Source organism: Psammomys obesus, unplaced genomic scaffold (assembly GCF_907164565.1).
Source record: "Psammomys obesus unplaced genomic scaffold, mPsaObe1.curated_primary_1811, whole genome shotgun sequence".
In the NCBI taxonomy this organism is placed as follows: domain Eukaryota; kingdom Metazoa; phylum Chordata; class Mammalia; order Rodentia; family Muridae; genus Psammomys; species Psammomys obesus.
The window spans coordinates 16,801,374-16,825,291 of NW_026591086.1; the positions used below are offsets into that span (position 1 = coordinate 16,801,374).

Genomic DNA, 23,918 nt, shown 5'->3' on the forward strand with positions numbered 1-23,918 from the left:
AGAGCGCAGAGTGGCTTTCTGGAGAACAAAGCTTTGGTGGGGCTGTTTAAAGAACTTCATCTAGAAGCAGACAAGGCAGGGAGAAGGTCAGAACCAACCTAGGCGGTAGTCCTCAAGAGGAAGGCTTCAGACATCTTAGAGGCGAGTCATAGTCTCTAAAGTGAGTGCATACCACTCTCTCTGTGGAAAGTGGAATTCAACAAAATGGGAGCAAACATTCAGAAGTCATTTTTAGGCAGAAGGCCAAGGGTTGCATTTTTCTTATGGCCTCCAAACTTTGTCCAGTCCACTAAGTCTATGTTGGTTCTATTTCCTTCAAAGAAGTATCAAGTTAGAAAGCGGATATTGGCTGGAGGAAACTTCTGTGAGTTAATATTTGTCAGGGGGGAAATCTGTGTCTAAGGGCAGGTCACAGAGTGGGGCTCGGTGGCGGGGCGTGGACAGGACTCAGGTTGCAGATGTCCTGACTCTTCTAGGGTGGGTCACATGGTCTATGGCTGTTTCCTCTTTCTTCACACAGTACCTATGGGGAAATCCCCACTGGGAACTATAAGAAGCCCTGGGGCTCTGGGGAGAAGCTAGCATCTTAGCTAAGAAGGCAAGATGAGTTACAGCCTTGTCTTCCTTCTGGTCCTTTTCTTCTACCTTGGCTCTGCCTCCAAGGCTTTGGAGACTCTGACCTCTGCCCCTTCCCTGACCACAGCTCCAGAATTATCTCAGGCGACAACTACCTGGTTACCCCTGGGAGCCGCCACATCTCAGGCAAAAGGTGGTATTGTGTCTCAGGTGAGAGGATTGCTGAGTCTGGGTGATCTATGTTCAGTTCCTTTCTGCTCATTTTTTTGGGGCCCTGAATACAATTTCATGGATGGCTAGACCTGGGCACTTTAAAGGATTTATGCCTCTTTCTGTTCACTGTAGATGCCTGGGAAATGAATTAAAACCTGGGTAAAGTAATTAAATTGTTAGCAGGAGAGACAACATCCCAGTTTTCTAGCTAATGTATTTGTGGGAAAGCATGTTCTAAATAGGTTCTCAACCCAGGCTGACCTGTAGGATCAGTGGTGAGGAGAATCCTAAAAATTCAGATGCGGTGGTCCTACACTGTACAATTGTTTACAACTTGGACATTAAAAAAAAAAAGTCCAATGGAATCTAATAAGTTGTCTGAGTTGGGAGATTTAGGAAAGGGATACCACAAGTAGCCACTCCAGCAAAGTTTATCCAACTGATTTGCTGCTCAGAGGAAGCCTTTGGGGGTCAAGAATACACTTGTGATAGCTAGAGCCCTGTCGGTTCCTCTGCACCTAGTTTAGAAGGAAGATAGGAAGTGGGTCTGAGGGCATGGAATGGCTAGTAGCGCACTTTCCACAGTAGTGTGGGGATCCATGTCTGTCTCTACCAACCACCTAAAGCACCAGGCAAGGCAGCACACATCGGCAGCCCTGTCACTGGGCGGAGCAGGCAGGGACAAGAAAATCCCTGGGACCTACTTTCTAAGCGTTCTGTCTAATTCGTGAACTCTGTATCCAGTGATAGATCCTATCTCAAGGAAAATAGAGGGGCAAGTAGTAGAGAAAGACATGCACTATCTCTCCACACACGTGCACACACACACATGTGCACACACACACACACACACACACACACACACACACACACACATAGTGAGAGAGAGGGGGAGAGAGAGAGAGCATGGGTTATAAGAAGCAGAATTACTAGTCTTAGGAAAATGCTGTAATATGTGGAAATTTCCCAAGGAAATTCTAACACTTTTCAATCTTTTTTTTTTTTTTCAATATGGAATAACTGGGTCTATTTCTAGTGCTAACAACCGCAACAGTGAAATGAGCCAACAAAGGCTCCATGTTCTACAGGGATGGGCCTGGAAAGGCTCCTGAAGTAGAATGCACAGATTGCTCAATTCTTTGGGGGATGAGAACTCTTTGGCTTTCCTTTAAGAGAAAAAAATAAAAAAAGGCATGGAGTCGTTGCAAGATGTGGAACAGAAAAGAGTTGCCCACAAAACCTCTGGGCTCTTTTGCAGGAGTCCTCCTCTGCAAAACTTCCCAGGCTAGCCTTGCTGAAAGGTGACTTGTGTTTGACGGCTCTGAACTTCCATCAAAGTGCTTCCATCAGAAGTTCATTTTGAGGTCCTCTAGCCAGCTGCTTTCATGAAGATGTCTGAGTGGAAGGACGAATAGAACAAAGGGAAGGAGAAAGGGCTTTCGTTTGAGTTAGCATCATTAAGATCTGTGTAGACAATGAAAATGTGGTCAACAAATGTTTTGGATGGGGCCTAGAGGGCATCGACATCAATAATATTCAGTGCATGTTTCATGGATGCCAAGGCTGGTTTAATGCATAATACAGTTTAATTAACCCCCAAGTGTTGGGTAAAGGTAACGGTCCCATCTTAGAGAGGTTAAATCTGAGGCTTACTATGGTGAGGCCATTGGCCTAAAGTCACCAAACTGGAAAGGTATGTCTCCCCAGATCAGTCAGGCCCTGCTAGTTTCCGTCAGGTGTTAACTTGTTTCAAAGGAGCCTGTTGTGAAAGCCATCTCATTATATGCAGCTTTCTATATTTCCAGGGTACAGATGAAAATTGCCTTTAAAAGGAGATCAAGTTCAGAGAATCACAATCATGTACTGGCTTCTCAGTATCCAGAAATCTTATCTTGGGATACTAAACAAATTTGGGGGACAATTAGAATGGGCTTTTTTTTTTTTTGTAAAATGTGCTTAAAAATAATAATTTGTTATAGAGCTTCACTAGCAATCAAAATCCAGCATTTGGCTGTAACATCCTCAGCTGTAATAATAAAAAATAAAATACCAGTGAAGGAACAGAGGAATTCAAAGTGCCCACTGTCTGGTAAGAAGACAAATATTTAAAAGTAGGTAAGAACTAGTATTTAAATTGTACTTAGAGGCTTCAATTTCCTGCCTCGTTTGCTTATCTGCCTGTGGTGAATGAGTCAGTATCATAATTCCAACCTCCTTTTTATGGTGGACCAGGTGTCAACTCCACTATAAACCTAATTTTCTAGGGTTGGCTGTCAGCTTGATGAGCTTGTTGGAAAGTGGTGGAAAACCCTTTTATAACTGTCATTGAGCCAGTTCCAAACGTATCATTTTCTGTACTTCTGAAATGCCGAGTACCATTATTTGATGTCGTGAATCTTTGTGGGCACTTAGACTTGGCGGCTAATTAGAGCCAACTGCGACCTTAAATCACAAATGTGAATCCCACCGTCTGCTGGAGGGCTCAGAACATTGTGCCCCCCTTCCCCCAAGAAGTGGCTGCTCCCTTTCAAAGATGCCGGAAAGGCTCCTCACAGTCGCTGGCAGAGTGGGAACCACAATGGTATGTGTGCTTTCGTCAGCAGGGTATGAAGCCGTTGGAAAAGCCCCTAGGGCATTCAGAATGAAAGAAGGCCTGATTAGGCCAGAGTTGGTTTTAATCAGCTTTTAATTCCAGAGCATGGTACACTGTAGACTTAGTCAATGTTAACTGATCATGTACCAAGTGAGAATTTAGCAGTGTAGTCACTTTTGTGGGTCACACAGGGTTCCTACTTGCCCTCCCCAAGGGGATTACACATCCTTTCAAAGGCCAAGGGGACAAGCACTTGCCTTTGTGTCCCATTTCCCCACAATTCACTCATGTAGTTTAAGCATTCACTGCAGAGAGAGACTCATCACCATTAGCTTCATTGTCTTTGAATTCCAGGAGCAGAAATATCTCTAATGGGAGACACTGATCAAACTTATGGACCGTTTTGATGTCAGCTGAGCATGTTGGGCTGATGATAAGCAGGATGGAGCCCACAGCACAGGGACAGAGATGTTCAATAGAAGCCAGTGGAATGGCTGTCAGCAAGGCTTATAATTATTTGCTTGTCTTTCAGGTGAACTTCAGGACTAAAAGTTGTTAGCTAGTGGTTCCTAGTTGATTGTCTAGAGACCGCTTGATGCTATCTGCTGTTTCCTGAGCTGACAGAGCTTCTCAGAGGACTCCAGGAATGGTCCACCCTGTCTTGTGAAACTAATTAACCTCCCCTTGTCAATGCAAGATTTTTTTTTTCTTTGCTTGATGGTTGTTATAATAAGGGATCTCTTCAAAGCCTGTAAAAGACTTGGCATACCTGTGCTAGAGTCTCTCTTTAGATGGAGTAATAGATCTGAGTACAAGAGAATGCAATGGCTCTGACAGACTCCTGATATATATTGTCCAGTTCTATTCCTTCTTTGCAAAGACTCATCCTCTCCCCCACTCTCACCCCTTGCTCCCATGTCCATCATAAACCTGATTGTTCCTACGTCTTACTCCCTGATTCCTATGAGGAAGGGATATGATTTAGACAAGAGATGGCTATGTCAAGACTTTTCCTAGAATAGAGAGCTGGAAAGATAACACAGCTGGTAAAGGGACTTGAGCTTGGTCCCTAGAACCCCAAATTTAAAGCTAGGTGTGGCAGTATGGGTTGTTGTCCCAGTACTGAGAGGCAGAGTGAGAAGGACTCCTGAGGCTCGCTGGCCAGCTGCCTAGTCTACTTGGTGAGTCCTAGGGCAATGAGAGACTGTCTCAGTCAAAAAGGGCAAATGTTGCCTGCAGAATGACATGGAGTTGTTCTCTGGATTCCCCATGCAGATACACAAACATGAACACAGACACACACAGACACACACACACACACACACACACAGACATGCATGTGTGCACACATGCAGGCTCTCTCTCTCTCTCTCTTTCTCTTTCTCTCACACACACACATACACATTCACAAATCCACTTTCACTTGCTCTCAGACACACACACACTTCATTCTTATCATTTTAGAGAAGCTTAGGCTCATTTAAAAACCAGTACAGCCACCATCCTTTGCAAGAGCCTTGATTGGCCCAGAGGTCACTGATGGGCTAAATCTCGATTACAAAACCACCTAGACCAAGTTTGTTCAGGGGTCGTGGAGACCAGTAAGGGTAGCTTGTGTGTGCAGCAGATACACTCAGCGGCAAGCCAGCCGGTGTGAACTCTGAGGCATGGCAGGAATCTCTTCAGACTCTGGAATCGGCTTTCTCCTCCTTAGTCTCACAAAGGGTCCCTTCAGGCTGATGCTCCCTAGGTGAGCTTTGGGCTGGCCTTCCGATAAGATCATTAGACGGTGCAGCCAGTTAGCTGACAAGACTCACTCTGCAAGTCAAGAGTAGTAATGAAAAATGGTAATTGTGCCAGGATCCCCTTGGGGTAGTTCAAAGGGGACAAAAGAAAAACAGAATCTTCCAAACTTGTCATTTTAAAATATGCAGTGGCATTGAAGTGTGAGCCTGAATATCTTAAAGAAACTTAAAGTGACTTTTTATTTTTTGCAAGTGGTAAGCTAGAGATCTTCTATTTGAGAAATTTGGAAGGAATCTGTAAAGTCATACACTGCTCAATTTTTGAGCAAATAGATGGTTTGTTTCCATTTGGAAAGGTGTAAATTTTATAATTTCCCAGCTTAAGAGAGGATTTGAATTCTCACTGGGTGACCTTACCATGGTCATGGTTTCTTTATTATAATTGGGAGAAACTGGGCTGGGATTGGAGTGTAAGTGTGTGTGTGTGTGTGTGTGTGTGTGTGTGTGTGTGTGTGTAAACTAGTAGAAAGAAAGAGAAAGGACAGCACCCAAGCACGGGCCATGCACCAGAGACTCAGTTCACACAGCTTGCTTACTACAGTGGATAGCCCACCAATCAGGGAGTCTTAATTTCATAGAGGAGGGAGCAGACAGCCTTAATAGTCTCTCAAACACAGTACTCTTGTCCCCTCGTTATTTCCCTTTCTTTGCATAGAGGCAGCAGTGATTTCTTTAAGTCTCCTCATGCATGGAGAATCTTCCTTTTGATACAAGCTGCTAGCATGGTGCCTCAACCAACAGGTGGAGATGTGGTTGGCTTGTCTCTATAGTGTTTTCATTGATGTGTAGGATTCTGCTTGTTTGCCTCCAATCACTCCTTTGACAAGCCAATTTCTGTATTTCCTGCTGTCTTTTAAAAGGTCCATTTCCCAGCTTACTGCTGACTTTTATTATTTACAGTCATTTTCCAATTTCACCGGCTCCTTGGACAGCCATGGGACCTGCCAGTGTTCTGTTTCCCTGCCAGACACCACCTTTCCCGCTGACAGAGTGGAGCGTTTGGAGTTCGCAGCTCTCATCCTCTCTCAGAAGTTCGAGAAAGAGTTTTCAAAGGTAAGCGGTTTCTTTTCAAAGAATGCCTTGATTTACAGCAAATCTCCGAGCTCCTCATAGCAGAGTGGGAACTCATGACGAGAGTGGAATCAAGACTTCGCACACTATGGAAAAATCTACAGCAGGACTCTGCTCCTCAAGCAGTGGAAAAGCTCGAGAAACCCTCCGGTGACACAACTTTGTTTAGTGGTTTCTTCTCTTTGGCTTTGGCCCAGCTTTCCAGCTTCCATTTATTTTCTTTCCCCTCCTCTCTATCCTCTTCAGATCTAGTCTATGTGCCTCCTCTGTTACCTTTCTTGAGTTCCTATTCCCTTCTTGTTTTCGTTGGTTTCCTATTCACTTCGCCGTGGTTCTTCCTCTTGATCATTCTTCCCAATCTTCCTTACCTTTCCTGTTTGATTCTTTTTGTGACATTTTCTCACCTTTCTGTTCCTTTCCTCCTCCTCGTTTTCCTCTTCCTCTTCTTCCCTTTTTCTTCAAATCTTCCCCCCATTCTCAGTTTTCTGTCTTTGACTCTTTTTTATTGTGCTCTTGCTGGTATTTTCTTACCTTTTCTCCTCCTCGACTTTTTGTTTCTCCTTCTTTCCTTTCCTTCTTCTTCTTATTCTCAATTTTCTTTTCTGCCCTTCTTCCTTCCCTCTTCTACTCCCCCCTTTAATGGTGCATATATTTAACTCTGTGTAAATCTTCCTACTTCCCTCCCCCCTCCCAGTTATTTTTGAACGTCACAACAGGAACATTTCATTCCACATATCATCCATGAAATCAAAATTGAAGTCTTCTGTAGGAATTTGAATGAAGATTAATAGGTCTCTCAGCCTTGGGAAAAACCCTGGCTAGAACCCTCTATTTTCTGCTTTGTGTGGCCAGAGGAATTTATTCTAATGGATTTCTCTGAGCCTGCCCGAGCAATGTGACTTGCCATTCCAGTTTCGACCCCTGCCAGCTTTTTAGCCAAGCTACAAATCAATTAGAAAGCCTCCTATTTTATGCCCAGGTGAAGTCTAGTCTAGAATATAATCACATTATGCATTATTTAATACAACCCCATTAATTTCCAAGGAGCTCTGGCTTTACTGCAGCCCTCCAAATAAGTTTTCCTGAGCAATTTAAGTATAGCCACCTTAACATCCAATATAGTTATCCTTTAAGACAAAAAATTATGGCGAGCTCGAGACCCTGCTTTCAACCTGAATTGGTAGATAAATATTCTAAGTTAAAATGAGTGTCCAGGAAAATGTGTTTGACTACTCCAGGAACTTAGCTTCCTAAGAAATAAAATGTCCTTGAATTAATCAGCAGAAAAGGCACAGTACTAAATTATAAATTCCAATCATTAATATTCATAGCCTTATTCCAGCATAATCAAGTAGAGATAAGAAGTTATGCATAAAAACATAACAAGCAGAAGAAAATCCTAGGTAAAGATCTTTTTCAGTTGGAATCATTCGCTTTGAAATAGTGGAAGCCACTGATTTGCATGTCATCTTTGCTGGCAGGAGTATAAAGGGCAGTTTGAAACCTCAAGCTGCTCCAGGGAGAGTATGTGGCTTGCCAGGCTTGTGAATGTGGGGCATTTCATTCCAGTGCTGTAAGTGGGCATGGGGCAGGTGGCATGTGCTTTGCTAATAACAGGCAGAGAGAGGGGTCAGCACAGATGAGAAAATTTTTAGTTCTGAAGGTGTCAATAGTTTGTTCCCCCCACTCCCCTCAAAAAACTGAAATTCAAGACTCACAGAGGAGTTTACCATCAGCTGAGGTTTGCTGGCTGATTCGTTGTGGTAGATGGCACCAGTGATAATAGTAGAAGTCTTCATTTGTAGTTGTCCAAATGCTTCTACTATTCTTGTCCTCTCCAGCAAGCCCTCAGCGGAGACAGGCAGGCCTCTCCACTCCTACTTTCATGACAGAAAACCCAAGGTTCACCCAGGTGAAGGGAGGTCATTCTTCTCCTGGCTGCTATAGTCAGGACAGGGATTTGGGTCTTCAGAATCAAGCCAGATCTTTCCCCCCTGTCCAGGTTCTTATTACTCTTCTGAGAAGACCCAAGCTATGCAGTAGGTCAGTCATGCCTTCAAATCCCAAGTTATCTCTTTAGCTTAGGGCTTCTGGATTTCCAGGTGAATTATTATAGCTGTCCCCAGACTCTCTTAGAAATCACCATCTATCTAGGGACCTGGGGGAATGCCTACTCGGAGTAGATGAAGGGCTTGAGAATGCTTTCCATTAATTCACTATCTGTCAGTACATGGGGAACTCAGGAAGCTGCCGCTGCAGAAAACGTCAAAGGCCTTTTAGATGTTTCTGTTGCTTATGGCCCATCCTGTGTGACTTAGGAAGGAGATGACACAAAAGTCAGCTCAGTGTTTGTTGTGGTTGCTTTTTTTTCCTCTCTCTCTCTCTCTCTCTCTCTCTCTCTCTCTCTCGGCTCCTGGTCTTCGGGGTAAGTCATTTAATATTACACACTTGCTAATATATGCTCATGCATGAGAAGGTTGAGGGAGCCTGGAAGACATTTGAACAACCTATAAACAAACAACATTGATTGAGCAATGCTTTGTGCAGTGGAATAAAAGTAAATGAAAAGGTCAGATTGAAAAACACTGAAATCACCATTTATCTATTAATTTCTAGAATTCATGAGAGCATCCATTAGCGAGGCCTTTAGTGAACATAATCTCTAGTCTCTATAATAATCATGCAAGCTTGATGTCATTACCCTTGGTTTTGGAAGCATAGTAAAACTAAGAGAATTTAAGTGATTTGCCCACTGGGTACTGAAGTTAGATTTGAGCTCAGGCAGTTCTTGTACCAAATACTGCACATTTTGATGATATTTTCAGGGTCTATTAGCCTAATTACATTTGCTTTTAAGGATATGTTGAAAATAACAGTGTGTTTCAAAGGCCATTTACTTATTTCAAGTAATCTGGCTATAGTTATGATCATGGGTTTTGAGGAGCCAACAGAACTATGAACCACACTAATCATTTAACTGGATAGCCAGCCACGTTACCTTCTTATTTATGTCAAATCCACATTTATTTCAAGGAACAACAGCGGCTATCCCCAAATAAACTCCAAACACATACACACACACACACACACACACACACACACACACACACACACACTCACACACACACATTCCATGACATGGTTAAGCGCATAGCAAATAAAATAAAGTGGAAACTGTGAAGGTCAGCCTGGTGATCAAGGCCAGCACTGTGAGTCCTCTTAGGCTCGCACTTGCTGTAGTGATGAAATCTGGGCAAAGATGTTACTGCAACTATGTGTCGTCACCAACTTACACCCATATTTTTGCTATCGCATTTTACAGCATCCCTGGCCTCTAAATGCCAGTACTACACGATCAATCCCCAGCTGTAACAACCAAAATGTCTTCAGACATTACTGAGTAGCCTCTGGAGACAAACTCCCCACTTTGGCGTCCTCTCTCTGTTTAGAGCAAGTGTTGTAAATCCAGGAGAAAGAAATAACGGTACTAAATGCCAGTGGTGTGGGGCTGGACACTGTATCTGGCCTGCTCTTACTGAGCTGAAACTGCCCAGGATAAACCCTCAGGTTCTCAGGGTTGTCTGTGCCATTTCTACACAGAATCTATACAACTGTACCTTTCATGCCTGAAGCCTTCCCGGCCCATCTACAAATTTTCTCCTGCCCACCATAACTATGCATAATTACAGTCTTTCTCAAATACCATCCGGCTTTTTTTTTTTTTTTTTTCTAAATGTCAGCAGAAGGGATCACCCTTCAAAATTTTCTGCCAGATTTAGGGAGACCTTTTGTTTTGCATCTGAACTTGGGGCAGACCCAGCACAAATTCTCACAGGTCACAAACTCTAGGCCATGCCTCCATTTCCTGCGCGAACCAGGGGGAACTGCATTTCATCTAGCAGAGATGACAGTTGCATTGCTCATTTGCGCAGAGCAGTAGCTGTAATGTGCCACCAAAGTGTTCCAGGAAAGCCGAGGCTGCTTCATTTGTTCCAAGAGCTGGCTGGCAAGGCCAGATGCCAACAAGCACATTCATTTCTCAAACTTCCATTTCTGCAATGGATTGGTATGTTATTATTATGTTTTCACCACAGGCAAGGTTTTATGACCATTTTTTTTTAAAGGAAATTGAAACCTGAACACCTTATGTCTGTGTTTATGTTTTGAGGGTGGGAGGGCTTGATTGTTATATGCACCTCCCCCACTTTTTTTTTTTCAAAAAACCTGCATCCACCAAAATATCACAATTCCCATCAGCCTTCGAGTACTGGGGCGTCTGATGGCAGTGAGCATACGGTGGTGGCAGTGAATATCCTGAGGAGATATTCACAGTAGTGGTACCAAGAGCTGCTACTCCAATGTTCATTAGACTCTGCTCTTCCTGAGGCCCTAGCTCTGAAGGTCTGTAGCCTATGATTGTATTCTAATTTGCGTGGTGGGGTTAAGTGGAAGGGCTACAATGACAGGAGTCAGGGCTGCCTTTGTCATTAGAAAGATCACAGGTCAACATCTGTCTGAATTCATCCAGGCATTTGACACGCCTGCAATTTGGGGAGAAGTATTCCTTATGCTCACATTTAAAAAAGAAAACTTGAAAGCAGCAACTTTTTAATGAGCAGGTCTTTGTGAAAGCCAGGATATTTCTTTTAGCGATCACACACAAAGAAGTGTCACCGACTGTTTATGGAAATATCTTTTGGAGATTCCGATAATGCACTCAACCACCAAGGAAATTTTTGGAATTTTAACTTAATAATCAGACATTCAAATATATGCAGCAAATGTGTAATTTAAAGGTCTGATTGCAACAATCAGCTCTTGGGATAAATGAGAGCTCGCTTAAGGAACTGTGCGCTTTACAGTTGTGCCTACACTCAGATATTGTATAGTTCGCTGGGCCATTATGCTTCTTTGTAAAAGGCAGAGGGGCTCAAAATTCTTGGGACATGACTCATAAGGAAAGGCTTCTCTTCAGGGCATTTCTCCTCTTTTAGAAAATACCTAGACTCAGAGAGAGCAATGGCTCGCAACAAAAGGATGGTAGAGGTAGTTATTTATCCCCAGAGAACATTTCAAAATGTCCCCAGACATTTTGGGCTGTCATAACTTGGAGCAACTGAATATCTTACAATGCATTGTATGGCTTCCCCTCCCCACCCCTACAAGAAAGAGACTCACTTAAAGTATCAATAGTGCTGAGGCTGAGAAACTCTGATTTTGAGCAAATGAGCTGAGAAGAGAGATGCTCCCAATCGTTTCAGTCTAGGGAGCTAACTCCTCAGACTTTAACGTGAAGATTAAGATATACGTACAGATTATTTTTCAGTATAGGTAAGCGAAAGCAAAAACCACAGCAATGTGCTATTTTTAGTTTGCATTTGGATAAAAAAAAAAGAGTGGATATATTTTGAACCACTTCTTTGCAGTGATTGACAAGGATCAAACAATCTTCAAGTATTTTGAAGTGGAGGAAGTCCATTTGGCATCACTCTGTGAGTCCACCTAGGCTTTCTGCTTCTCCTCCAGGTGAAGGATTATATCCAGCTAATCAGTGTGTATGAGAAGACACTCCAGAACCTTACTGTCCGAGTAGAGGTCATGGAGAAGGACAGTATTTCTTACACAGAGCTGGACTTTGAGCTGATCAAGCTGGAAGTGAAGGAGATGCATAAGCTGGTCATAGAGCTGAAGAAGAATTTTGTTGGAAGCACAGAAATTATTGACTTGCTGGAAGTGGAGGTAAGAATGACTCACTTCTTAGTACATCAATAATACGTTTGGGGCTAGGAGTTGTGGCTTTTGCCTTTAATCCCAGCGCTTGGGAGACAGAGGTAGGCAGACCTCTGAGTTTGAGGGAAGCCTGCTCTATAAAGAAAGTTCCAGGCCAGCTAGGGTTGTTACACAGAGAAACCCTGCCACAAAAGCAAACAATAATAATAAGAAAAAAATAGTACATGTCATTCAGTGACTGAGCAAGTGCTGTGACCTAGATGGCATACTCTCTTTTTTTCAACCCTGTCTCAGGACCATGTGGTATATCCATGTTCTGTTTTGGATGAATGCCTACACTTGTATAATAAGTTAAGTGTACTGGGAACATGTTGACTGGGAAACAGATGTTGAACTCTAAGAATTCTGCCCCAGAACTAAATGACCTTTCCAGTTCTTTAGAAAGTGATGACATGAATTGGAATGACTTGTCTTTGGACGTGTTAGCTCAGGCATCGTCTCTGTCCTGGATTTATCCTCATGAGACTAGAAATACAGTTTACTTGATTGTGGAAATCTCTCCCTTTTGAGTATTATCTGTTTCTCTTAGAATTATTCTCTACATATTTAAATTTCTTGTGTATCTACATTATAGACCTGTTTGGAGTTGTTTTGTATGAGGTAATAGCTATGAATCAGTTTTTATTTCTCCATGTGCAGCTATCCAGTTTCACTAGCACAATTTGTTGGAGATGTTGTCTTTCTGCAGGGTGCATTTTCTGCTTTTGTCTTTTGTCAAGAATCAAGTGTTTGTTGGTGTGTGGAGTTATATCTGATCTTCATTTCTATTACACTGATCAATGTGTCTGTTTTTATGTCAGTGCCATACTGTTTTTTTTTTTTTTTATTACTATGGCTCTTAGTACAGCTTGAAATCTGGGATGGTGATTTGTCCAACATAGCAATAAAACAACTCCTGATGACATATTGCTATACCCATAGATCAGTGCATCACTCAACACTCAGCAGAGAAGCTTCTTCCTGAAATAGATGGTAATTAACATAGAGACTGACAGCTGGACAATGTGCAGAAATTGAAAGACTTTGGAGTATTCAGGTCTGAATGGGATGTGTTTATCACCACACTGCCCTTGATGCTTAGGGATCTATAAGGAAAGAGGAGGTAGAAAGATGACAAGAGTCGGAGGTGGTGGATTATTTTAAGAAAATAGCATTCTCCAGATACAACAGAATACACCCACAAACTTACAGAGACTGACAGCATGAATTAAATCTGTGCAAACTCAAGGAAGATAAAAATCTAAGCATGAAAGAAGGCAAGTGAGCACAAAGTCCCACATCTAGCCAAGAAGCTATTGGTAAATGATAGCTACTAAAAGAAAGAAAATTAGTTTTCTTTACTTGAATGACACTGAGCACATCACCCACACTCCAAGAGCAACCTCATGCTCAGGAATAGATTGCCAACACAAAATTGGGCTCCATATTTTTTAGTTTTCTTTTCCCTTTGTTTCTGTTCTTTAAGAGAGAGAAATAGCATGAAGTTGAATGAGTGTGGTGGAGGAGGAGGATTTGGGAGGAGTTGGGAGAAAAGAATATGATATGATAAAAATATATTGTGTAAAATTCTCGAAGAATAAATTGAAAAATAAAAACATTCAGGAATTAAGCAAAAAAGAAAGATTTCTTGTGAATATGTCTTAGCAAGTCTTTAACAATCTATGGATAAGATTATCATATTAATGTTATGGTTGGATAATTCACATCAACCATCATTTACCAGCACAGTCATGACATGGGCTATAATTGAGAATTCCAGTTACATATTTTAAAATTTACATTTTCTAGCTCTCACTATTCATTAGAAACTTAATTATAATACAACATGAGTAAACACGAGTTTATAAGGGAAGGTTATTAGAAATGAACTTTAATGGACATTTGTGAATGCTTAGAGTGAGCCTGTGCTCTATTATTAAAGCTGTTAAAATCGTTGCCATTTTCTTCTTGTCACACACATTGCCTGAGATGTGACAGGCGTTCAGTCTAAACCATAAAATGTATTCTTCCAAATGAAACCATTCAGAAGAATCTCTGGTGTATTCTGTAGCAATGTTTCACTAAATGACAAATTCAGCCCCAGAATGTTTATGAAAGAAATTGCACAATAATATAAAGTCACTCTGAATTTTTATTTCCTTAGATAAGGAATATGACTCTCCTGGTAGAGAAGCTGGAGACGCTAGACAAGAACAATGTCCTGAGCATTCGCCGGCAGATCTTGGCTCTGAAGACCAGGCTGAAGGAATGTGAGGCCTCTAAGAGCGGGCTTGTGACTGCCATGCCCCCTCCTCCTGCCCCTGGTAAGCCTACTTTATATATGTTTTTACCATTAGTGAGAACCCCATCCCATAATGAGCCTTGATTTGGGTGAGGAAGGGGTTTGGGACCTCAGTGATGGATGAAGCATGGCACTTTTGCAGTTCTGGGTTTATTCTTCTACATCTATTTTTCAATAGTCTTAAATTCGCAGAGGAAGAGCACAGTGCGTTTTTCAAAACAAAACCTACTAGTTACACACATTTCTTTTGCATTGCCCTATCAGGAAAACAGAGTCTAAAGGTGAGAAGAGCTATGGGGCTGGGGATGGCAGCACATTTAGGATCTTTATGTGGCATTGCCTTTTGGTAGATGAACTCATTTAGGTATAGGCTGGGCGGATGCCTTTGTTTTTCTGCCATTTCTTTTTCTTGTCCTCTCTTTCACACTCCTCTGTACTTTACCTTTATTCCTCTCTGAGGTGCATGCTCTCTGCTGCGTTCTGAGTCCTGGAACAAACTAAGGATTACAGAGATGGTGGTCTCACATGCTATGGGCATGCCTTGCTACCCATCCAGCAGGAGAGGATGGCCTCTCTCTCTTTCCCAGGTTGCCTATTGGACAGTGTGTGTGTGTGTGTGTGTGTGTGTGTGTGTGTGTGTGTGTGGTAGGCAGGTACCTAAAGTCATCCCTTAATGGAAAAAGTGGAGTGGTAGCTTGGAGAGTATGGGAATCCCTGACTTTACCAGCTATGCAGCTGCAGAGAAAAGATCCTTCATCTTCTTTGTGAACCGGGAGAATAATTGTCCTCACCTTATAGGGTTGCTATGGGGATTAATGAGACAGTGCTTGCGAAGCTCGGAGCTCTGTAATCAGCATCCATACACCGGCAACGGATATTATTAGTAATCATGATAATTGAAGTGAAAACCTGGCTGTGAACAGAGATAGGCCTATGTCCTGGTGCACTGAGGTAGCTCCCACCGGCATTTTGCTCGCACCATTGGCTCCCATCCTTTTAGAGACACCACACCGAAGGAACTTCTCCCAGGGTCTTGAGCATCTCAGAAGTATTGCTTGTCATCAAATTGTGAAGCCTTTGTTGTTTTTATGAATTCTAATTCTCAAGAGCCTTTTTCCTTTGGACTGTATATTTCTGAATCTTGCCAATGTAACTGATTTCCTTAAGGCTTTAATTAACTAGGACTATAGTTCTAAGCCTCTTGGTCTTATTCAGGGGACATACCCTCCAGTTGCAGTCAGAGGTCTGTTCTAATCTGTCTTATAGTGAACATTTAGGACAAGGATTGTGGTCTGTCTTCAGAGACAAACTAAAGCAGAATTAGTCTGGGATCAGTGTTAGAAGCATGTCAGAAGAAGGAGCTGGTTCTGTTGGACCATGACAGCTCTGTGAGACAGGAGTCAAAGCAGCGACACGACCTTTGATAAAGATGAGCCCGCAGCCCCCGGCAACCATCTTTCTTGCAATAGATCTTCCTGGTGCAGGTTGCTATGCACCATTTGGAATCCAGGGCATTTTAAAGCAAAAAGGTGTATTCAGGGCCATCTCACTTCGTTCTCCTATGTCTCAGTGGAGGGGCATAGGTCTGAAGGATGCTGCTTTTCTTGAAGGCACACTGGCACTCTGTGACAGTATAATGTCATCTGTCTCTGGCCATCTCAGAACCCCCTGGTAACTCAGAGTGTAAGCTGTCAATCACCTAAGGGTGGCACCGAGGGAGATAAATGTGCTGCTTAGTATTTAGGGGGGAAAAAAGCAAGTGGCCCCTTTGTGTTATTTTTCTTAGAAATGTCTCCAGAACCTTTCCTTAGGCCTTTACACCTAGACCTCTGTGAGTAATCACAGCCCAGCTGTGTTGTTTAAGCAAATGGAGCCCAGATTTCTACTCTTGTTCTCACAACCTTGGCTGCACCTGGATCCCTGCCAAACCTCTTGGCCCTTCTCCAGTTTTGTTCATATTATATTTATGATGTTTATATTAAACTGACTTTTGTCATGTTTTTAAATCAATTTCTTTCACTTGCTCTCTTCATGTTTGGATTGGTTGATAATGCAGAATTGGAAAATCCCCAGGCACCACGAAGTTGTGAGCCTGTGAAGACTTTAATTAAAGTTCCTCACCATTATGGGACTTTAAAATCTGGCCTGTCTGCTTTTTTTTTTCTTCTTCTTCTTCTTCTTCTTCACTGCAGAGTTGCACAGAACAAAAACAGTCTGTATGGGAGTCTCAGCTCTAAAATAATTCTGCCCTCTCTGTGCTCCACCCTTGCAGCTGTAGTTTGCTAGTCTAGTAGTGATCGGCTTGAACTTACACCCAATATATTTTGGTTTTAGTAAATGTGTGTTTGTGTGTGTGTGTTGCTTCAAAACATCTTTTTCCTGCTTCATTTTGCAGAACTTTCTAACTTAAAGTAATTGGTCTTCTATTTCTGACCCCCCCCACCCCCGGCAAACAATGACTTCAATCTATTTTTTTTTTCCCTCTGATCTAAAGGACAGCAGCATATTAGCAAAAAATATGGTGAGAATTCTCAGTGGTCACCATTTTGCTTGGAGACATTAGGCTTTGTAGGTACACAGAAGGTACCTACAGTAAATGGTGGGTTATTGAACAGGACATAATTCATTTAGCAGGAGGGGCATGCTAAATTCCTATGCACACAGTGTTGGGCATATATCCAATGATTCCGAATCAATCTATTATCAGTTTTCTTATAATTATAATCGTTTACTTGCCTAGTTCTTTGGTTTGTTTTGGGATTTTCTTTTTTTTGAGACAGGTTTTTATCGTGTAGCCCAGGTTGGCCTGACATTCATGCCAAGCCTATATATATATATATATATATATATATATATATATATATATCCTAAGGCTTCTGAATACTAGGCTTAAAAGTGTGAGCCATTACACCTGGGTTGATCACCTAATTCTTAAAGTTAATCATAGTTTCTCTAGTCTTAGCGCACAGACAACTTAGTTGACTGGGTGAGAATCTGCATTGACAGACCCGTAATTAAGCATTCTCTGTAGGCATACCAATGTTTGTCTTTAAAAAATCCAGTCTATTAGTTTAAAAAGTTTGCATAGCCGTATTTCAAGGCTCAGGAGTATGAGAATACCAGAGCAGGAGCTAATGGGTTGCATGATGAAGAGCAGACCTTTGCATAAGGAATCCCTTGCTCTGTATTCTGTACAGTAAATACATCAGATGTGTAGCAGGGTGTATCTCTCTAGCTTTGTAAATGAAAGGTTGGGTTTAATGTTTCGATTTGTCTTTTATTCCTTTATTCTCTTATATGGCAGGCCCTCTTACGTTGGCTAGGACTACCAGAAAGGGTAAAGAAACACCTAACGGCACTATCTAGGAAACAGCCATGTAAACCAGAGCTTGTACCATGACACGAATATGATAATGGTGGTTACTATTGGTTGAGTTGCACTTATCAAGCCTTAACTCTGTTCCTTCCAGCAGTCCTGCAGGGCAGTCATTGCTTATTTGACTTAAGGAAACTGAGTCTGAGATCATTAAGCAACTTGCCCCATGATATACAGTTACTAAAGAGTGCAGTCAGGATTTAGGCTTGAGTCTGTCTGATACCACCTTCTCTGTGCCAGAGCTGCCCTAACAAAGGGAATGTCCTTGAGATTTCTGGAATGAAAGGCATGTTCCACAAGGCACACACCTGATTATTCCTTAGTTAGCTTTGCCTCCTTATTTATGGAGTAGCTGAAGCATACCCTGGATCCCAAAGGTTTGCTGCTTTGCTCTTTTCCACCAGCACATGCGAAATGATTCACTGGCCCTCAGTAGTTCTTGAATCATGGGCTGGACAACTGAATGTTGTCAAAGGGCCTTCGTGAAGTTGGGATGGGAAATGAGCAATAAAGGGAATGGAATATATATCTAAGCCCTTGACATGAAGGCAGGAGCTAGAAGAGGGTGTTAAACAAAGATGGGTGGGTGGAAGATCCAAGTAAGGAGGGTAGAGGAGGCCCACTCTGCTGAGCAGTGGGCATGAAGATGGCTGTCAGTTTGAGGAGTTTCCTTGTTTGTTTGTTTCTGGCTACTGGGGGAGCCCACCACAGCCTTTCCCCTGACTTGTCACTACTGTAGCCCCAGCCTCAGTCCTGACAATAACAGTTTTTGGGGGGAGGGGAACCCTATTTCTATTTCCTTTTAGCCATATCCAGAGCACTGAAAATATCCAAAGGGGGTAGAAGATAAACGGAAAGTAACAAAATGGATAGATGAGTATTTAGGAATGATTGGGAGATGAGGAAAAGAAATTGAAGTGTCATTCAATTCTAATATTTGTAACAGGCACAGTGTAAATTTCTGGTCAACATTAAGAAATAATAAACCTTTATTATTACCAGTTGGAATACTATTAGTGCTATATTTGAGGTGGGATTATTGTTTTAACGATGGAACCATTGCTATAATTTTAGCAGTATTAATCTTGTATTTTGGTTCCTTCATATCTAAAAATTTCACACTGGAGACAGAATAGCCTCTCTTTCACTCCTTGATAATGTGAGGATAAGTTTCATGCATCATTAACTTTTCTGAAATATTGTGTTACTGTTGGTTTGGGATATTTTCTTTCCAAGAAAGTCAGGTTCAATGAAGCAAGCAACTCTTAAGTCTCCCAACCTGAAAGAAGAGAAGTGACTTTCATTTCCTCCCAGTGGTTGAAATGTGGTTGTATAAATAAGCTTTCTGCTAGGTATTTTAGCCAGGAAATCCAGTTTTAGCATATGGAAACTGGAACAGTTTTTGTTATCATTAAACTGAACACACTGCTAACTTTATTTTAATAATTCATGCATTGTTTCATAAACAAAGGCAAACAAGCATTCATCTGAGAGATCACTTTTAGGGGAAGAAATAATAATTTATAATTTTATTTATTATTTCTTTAGCAGAGAGCAGTCTCCTGGCTGAACACACGTTGCTTTTTTTATTTATGAAATGGTGCATGCATTATTAAAATCAACCTGTGACTGTATTCTGTTTAATGATATGCAAAATTATTTGAGGTTGGGTACAGTGTGGTTTTATTTCTCTACCTGTTGTATGGTTGGCTGGCTTTCCCACCAACTGTGGATTTATGAGAGCATTTAAGGAGCACGTATTTAATTCTGGGACTGAAAAGTCCCAGCAGATTGGAAAAATAAAAGCAGGATTTCTAGTAATGGTTTCACCTCCCAGCAGTCCTTGAGTAAGGAGGGGAAAGAGCGAGGCATTTAGCAAGGAGGGGAACAGGTCTTTTCCCTCCTTGACCCAGTCAGTTACTTGGCTTCCCCTCACTTCCTAATGATAATCTCAGCCAGTTCTGTGGAGCTTTGCTTTGGCTATAGTTCACACATGTGCTCTCCATGGTTCCTTGATTCCTTCTAGGCACTCAGAGCCAGACACAGCGTTTATATTCTGCCCCTCCTTCCTTCCCTTCCTTCCTCCTTCCTTCCCTCTCTCCCTCTCCATCCCTTCCCCTCCTCTTTTCCTCCTTCTCATCCTTCCTTCCCTCTCCGTATACTGAGCAGCAAACATGGAAAAACGACTTCAAACATAATTGAAGTTGTATTTTTCTTTGTTATCTAATAAAGTATCTTATTATTTTTTAAAAGAAGAATATTTGTAGTAACACCAGAAAAATGTGTCCGTTTTTTTTTTTTTTTTTTTTTTTTTTGGATAGATGTCATAAAAATGCTGGAGGGATTTTATTTCATTTTTTAAATATAGCTCACAAGCCCATTTGGGTTGGCAGGCATTTTAGAGGCTATACAACCAAAGGGCCAGTTGCCCAGCCTGCACAATTTATGCAAGGGTTATATGGAATTAAGATCCAATGGATCAGTGCATCTGGTCCCACTCGATTGCACACATTTTGACAATGACTGTGTTAGGAGGGGAAGGATGACATACATGTCTGCTATTCTATGGTGCAGTAGCATATGGATTATGAAGAGTCGTACAGATAGACTCATCTCAAAGCTCTGAGGCAAGATAGTCACCAGATGATTTATGGGATGAGGTATGTTCTGGGTACACATTAGGCAAGTCCACGGCTAGATGATGCTGTAGCTTCTCAAGGCTGATAGTCCTTTATAGGACTATCTGTCTGGACCTATCAAATGAGGTATTTAAAGCTTTCTCTTCTGAGATTAGTTTAGAGCTACTTTGATGGCTGCTGAGGATGTTCACTTGGGGTTCCGAAGAAGGCAAGGAGACTCCCCAAGGACTATCCTTCATTAATCACTGTGCTCCCAAGGGCTGACCTTGGTAGGTAGCCCCTTTGGCTTTATGAAGAAAACATGCTTCTAGAATATTATTTTCTCAGTTTGACACAGAAAATTTAAGATATTTTCAAACATGCTTTCTGGGAGAAGAAAATATATGAAACACCAACTCTCTCTTTTCTCCCTGGGATCTCAGACTTTTAAATATGGCTTTATCTGGAGTTATATTGTGCCCATTTTCCAATTTGAAAACCTACTGATGGAAGCACGAGGCAGTTCTCTAGATCTGGCAGTGCGATCACACTGAGACGGAAACAAGGGGTAGCTCTTCTCCTCTGGAGCCTTCATTGTGATTGAAGCATGATCAGAACATTTTTTGAGGGTTGTTTTGGTTCTTAAAGATATTAAACTGTTTAATCATCTATTTTCTCTAAGCGTGTCTTTCTTCTTCTTCTTTTACAGGAAGCTGCAGTCATGGTGGTGTGATGAACATCAGTGCTCCCTCCGTGGTTCAGCTCAACTGGCTCGGGTTTAGCTATAAATATGGTGCCTGGGGTCGAGATTACTCTCCTGAGCATCCAGAGAGAACCCTCTACTGGGTGGCACCTTTGAACTCAGATGCAAGGTCTCTTGAATATTACAGACTTTATAACTCACTGGACAATTTGTTAATCTATTCACATTTTCGAGAATATCGGATTCGCTACGGCCAAGGGGGTGGTGCAGTAGCATTCAACAACAACCTGTATGTGAACTGGTATAATGGGGGAAACATGGTCAAAATTAACCTGACTACCAATGTCGCTACTGTGACTCGACCTCTCCCTAGGGCTGCCTATAATAACCGCTTTTCATATGCGAATGTGAATTGGCAAGACATTGACTTCTCTGTGGATGAGGAAGGACTGTGGGTAATTTATGCAACTGAGGACAGCACTGGTAACATAGTGATTAGTAAACTCAATGACACCTCTCTTGAGGTGATAAACACCTGGGTTACCAAGCAGTACAAACCATCTGTTTCTAATGCCTTCATGGTATGTGGAATTCTCTATGCTACTCGCACTTTGACCACCAGAACAGAAGAGATTTTTTACTACTATGACACACACACAAGTAGGGAAGGCAATCTAGCCATCACCATGAGAAAGATGCAGGAAAGAATTCAGAGCATTAGTTACCACCCCTTTGACCAAAAACTTTATGTCTACAATGATGGTTATCTTCTGAATTATGATCTTGTCTTCTTACAGAAGCCCTGAGTCTCCCTCAGCGTTAGGGTCAAGGAGAAATTAAAAAGTTTGTTGGAAGTGTCCTTCTCCACATATTTAGGTACTGCAGGGAGGTCCAGGAATGTGCTTCTTTAGAAGTGATGTTAGTTGAGATAGTAGTTCTACCACAGTAGAGGCCTAGGCTATTTGTTCCAATTTTATTTCTTTTGGGAGCCGTCATCTTCTTTGGATGAATTTAACAACCGAAATAAGGTCCTTCCAGATAAATTTCTCAGAGGCTGGGGTATTGTGAATCTAATGAAATTTCTAGGGAGGTGAAGTCTAGCAGTTAAGGAACTTAAGGGGAACTCTGTATGAATTCTGGGGATTCTTTTTCTAGGAAAATTTGCATGGTGACCAAGCATCTATCATGTAGCCTCATTGGCTTGTCCATGCTGGAAAGGACACTGGGGCTTAATTAGGTAGATCAACCTCAGAAGGTGAACAAGAGATTGAATATCTAAGTTTGTTTTCTTCACTGGCTCCTGGAAACTGCTTTGTGCTTACCAGATAGGTAAATTTGGCATCTTAAATAATATGTTAGACATTTTGAGTTTTCTGGAGAATGGACCCTTTGTACATTAGGTTGTACACTGAAAATCAATCCTGGAGGGGGTTTCAAATGATATACTTGGCTTTTCTTTTCTATCATTCTTCACCTACATGACTCAGAACCCTTTACCTCATAATTTAGTTTCCAAGGCAGCTATGAGATTAGAAGCAGACTTAGCAACAAATTGCCTTTCTCTACTGATTATGTGTTTTTTTTTTTTTTTTTAACATTAACTAGTTTTCTATGGGATAGATATAAGACACAACTAACATTTTCTTGTCTTATCATGCAATTTTGGCTTATGTAACTACAAGATTGTAAAACAATAATCAGTTGACAGTGACATAATGGTGGCTTTTCTGGTTGTATAATAAAGATCTTGGAATAAGTTGTACCAGTTATTTCATGTAATTTCTCTCTTTAAACCTAGAAGTTGTAAGAAAATGAATTTTTTTTTCTAGAAAGTGATATAGAAGGATACAGAAAGTTCTTTAGGTATCTGGTTAATCAGTGCAGTGCCTGAGAGCACGCTAGGTGCAGATACTCTAGCGGCTTTGGATAGCTCCAGCGTACAGTCTTAGCTATTTTCCCTTGATGTTCAAATCCTAAACTTCACATGCTGTACTCCTATTTTTTTTTTTAAATAAAGGATTAAAGAGTGCACTGTACTAAGGGCTTTTGTTTTATTTACCGTTTTTAATTTTAAAAAGACAGACAAACCCCCAACTTAACACAGAGACCACATCCTCCCATGAGACATTCACAATGTCTGCCTCCCACACATTAGAGATCAGAAGCACGCATGCTAGCAGAAAATATCAATAACTTCCAGAAGAGCCCAAGAGTTGGAAGGGTCTTAGGGTTCATTTCCCTTTGGAATCCATCCTTTCCGGAAGTTTTTTATCATCTCAGTCTGCCCCTTTATCGTCAGAGATCTGACCTTAAGGGCTTATTAATTTGCATGACTGACCTGATTATTTTCAGTGCAAGCCTGTATCTGTGTGGCTCATGTTCTTTTCACAGCTGAGCTATTAACAATGAGTCTGAAACCTTCAGATCCTTCTCAAATAACAGGTGTTGGGTAGAAAAGGAGTCTAAGAGGCAGAACTAGAAAGAGAAATACCAGCTGGGTGGTGGTGCTGCTGCTGCTGCTGCCTTGGCGCGCGCCTTTAATCCCAGCACTCAGGCAGGCAGAGGCAGGAGGATCTCAGTTCCAGGCCAGCCTGGTCTATAGAGTGAGTCCCAGGACAGCCAGGGCTACACAGAGAAACCCTGTCTCAAAGAAACAAAAACATACACAAACAAACAAACAAACAAACAGAAAAGCCAAAGTAGAAGAAAGACAGGCACCTTTGCTAAAGAAGATGCTTATGAGAACTTGTAGCCCAAGGGGAAGAATAGAGAGGCTAGGCTAGTGTATTTACGCTTACCAAATTCTCATTTTTAGTACACGCCAAGCTATTTCAGACAACAGAAAGCTATACTATTTGATATTTTAAGCAAGACTTCCCTCCCTATCTGTTC

At 41.7% G+C, this 23,918-nt stretch overlaps 1 protein-coding gene across 1 annotated transcript; it reads left to right on the forward strand.

Moving 5' to 3' along the window:
- The first annotated feature begins 547 nt into the window (after positions 1–547).
- Olfm4 (olfactomedin 4) lies at positions 548–22,788 on the forward strand. Its single transcript, XM_055609542.1, has 5 exons — positions 548–786; positions 6,088–6,240; positions 11,785–11,997; positions 14,192–14,351; positions 21,033–22,788. The coding sequence occupies exons 1-5, from the start codon at positions 604–606 to the stop codon at positions 21,830–21,832; spliced, it is 1,509 nt and encodes a 502-aa protein (XP_055465517.1). The 5' UTR covers positions 548–603; the 3' UTR covers positions 21,833–22,788.
- Positions 22,789–23,918: the final 1,130 nt, after the last annotated feature.

Excerpts from the sequence above, each read along its gene's own strand:
- Olfm4 (XM_055609542.1), top strand. The coding sequence starts at position 604 with ATGAGTTACAGCCTTGTCTTCCTTCTGGTCCTTTTCTTCTACCTTGGC. Across the intron at positions 787-6,087 it reads AAGGTGGTATTGTGTCTCAG|TCATTTTCCAATTTCACCGG; the intron begins GTGAGAGGATTG and ends TATTATTTACAG. Across the intron at positions 6,241-11,784 it reads TCGAGAAAGAGTTTTCAAAG|GTGAAGGATTATATCCAGCT; the intron begins GTAAGCGGTTTC and ends CTTCTCCTCCAG.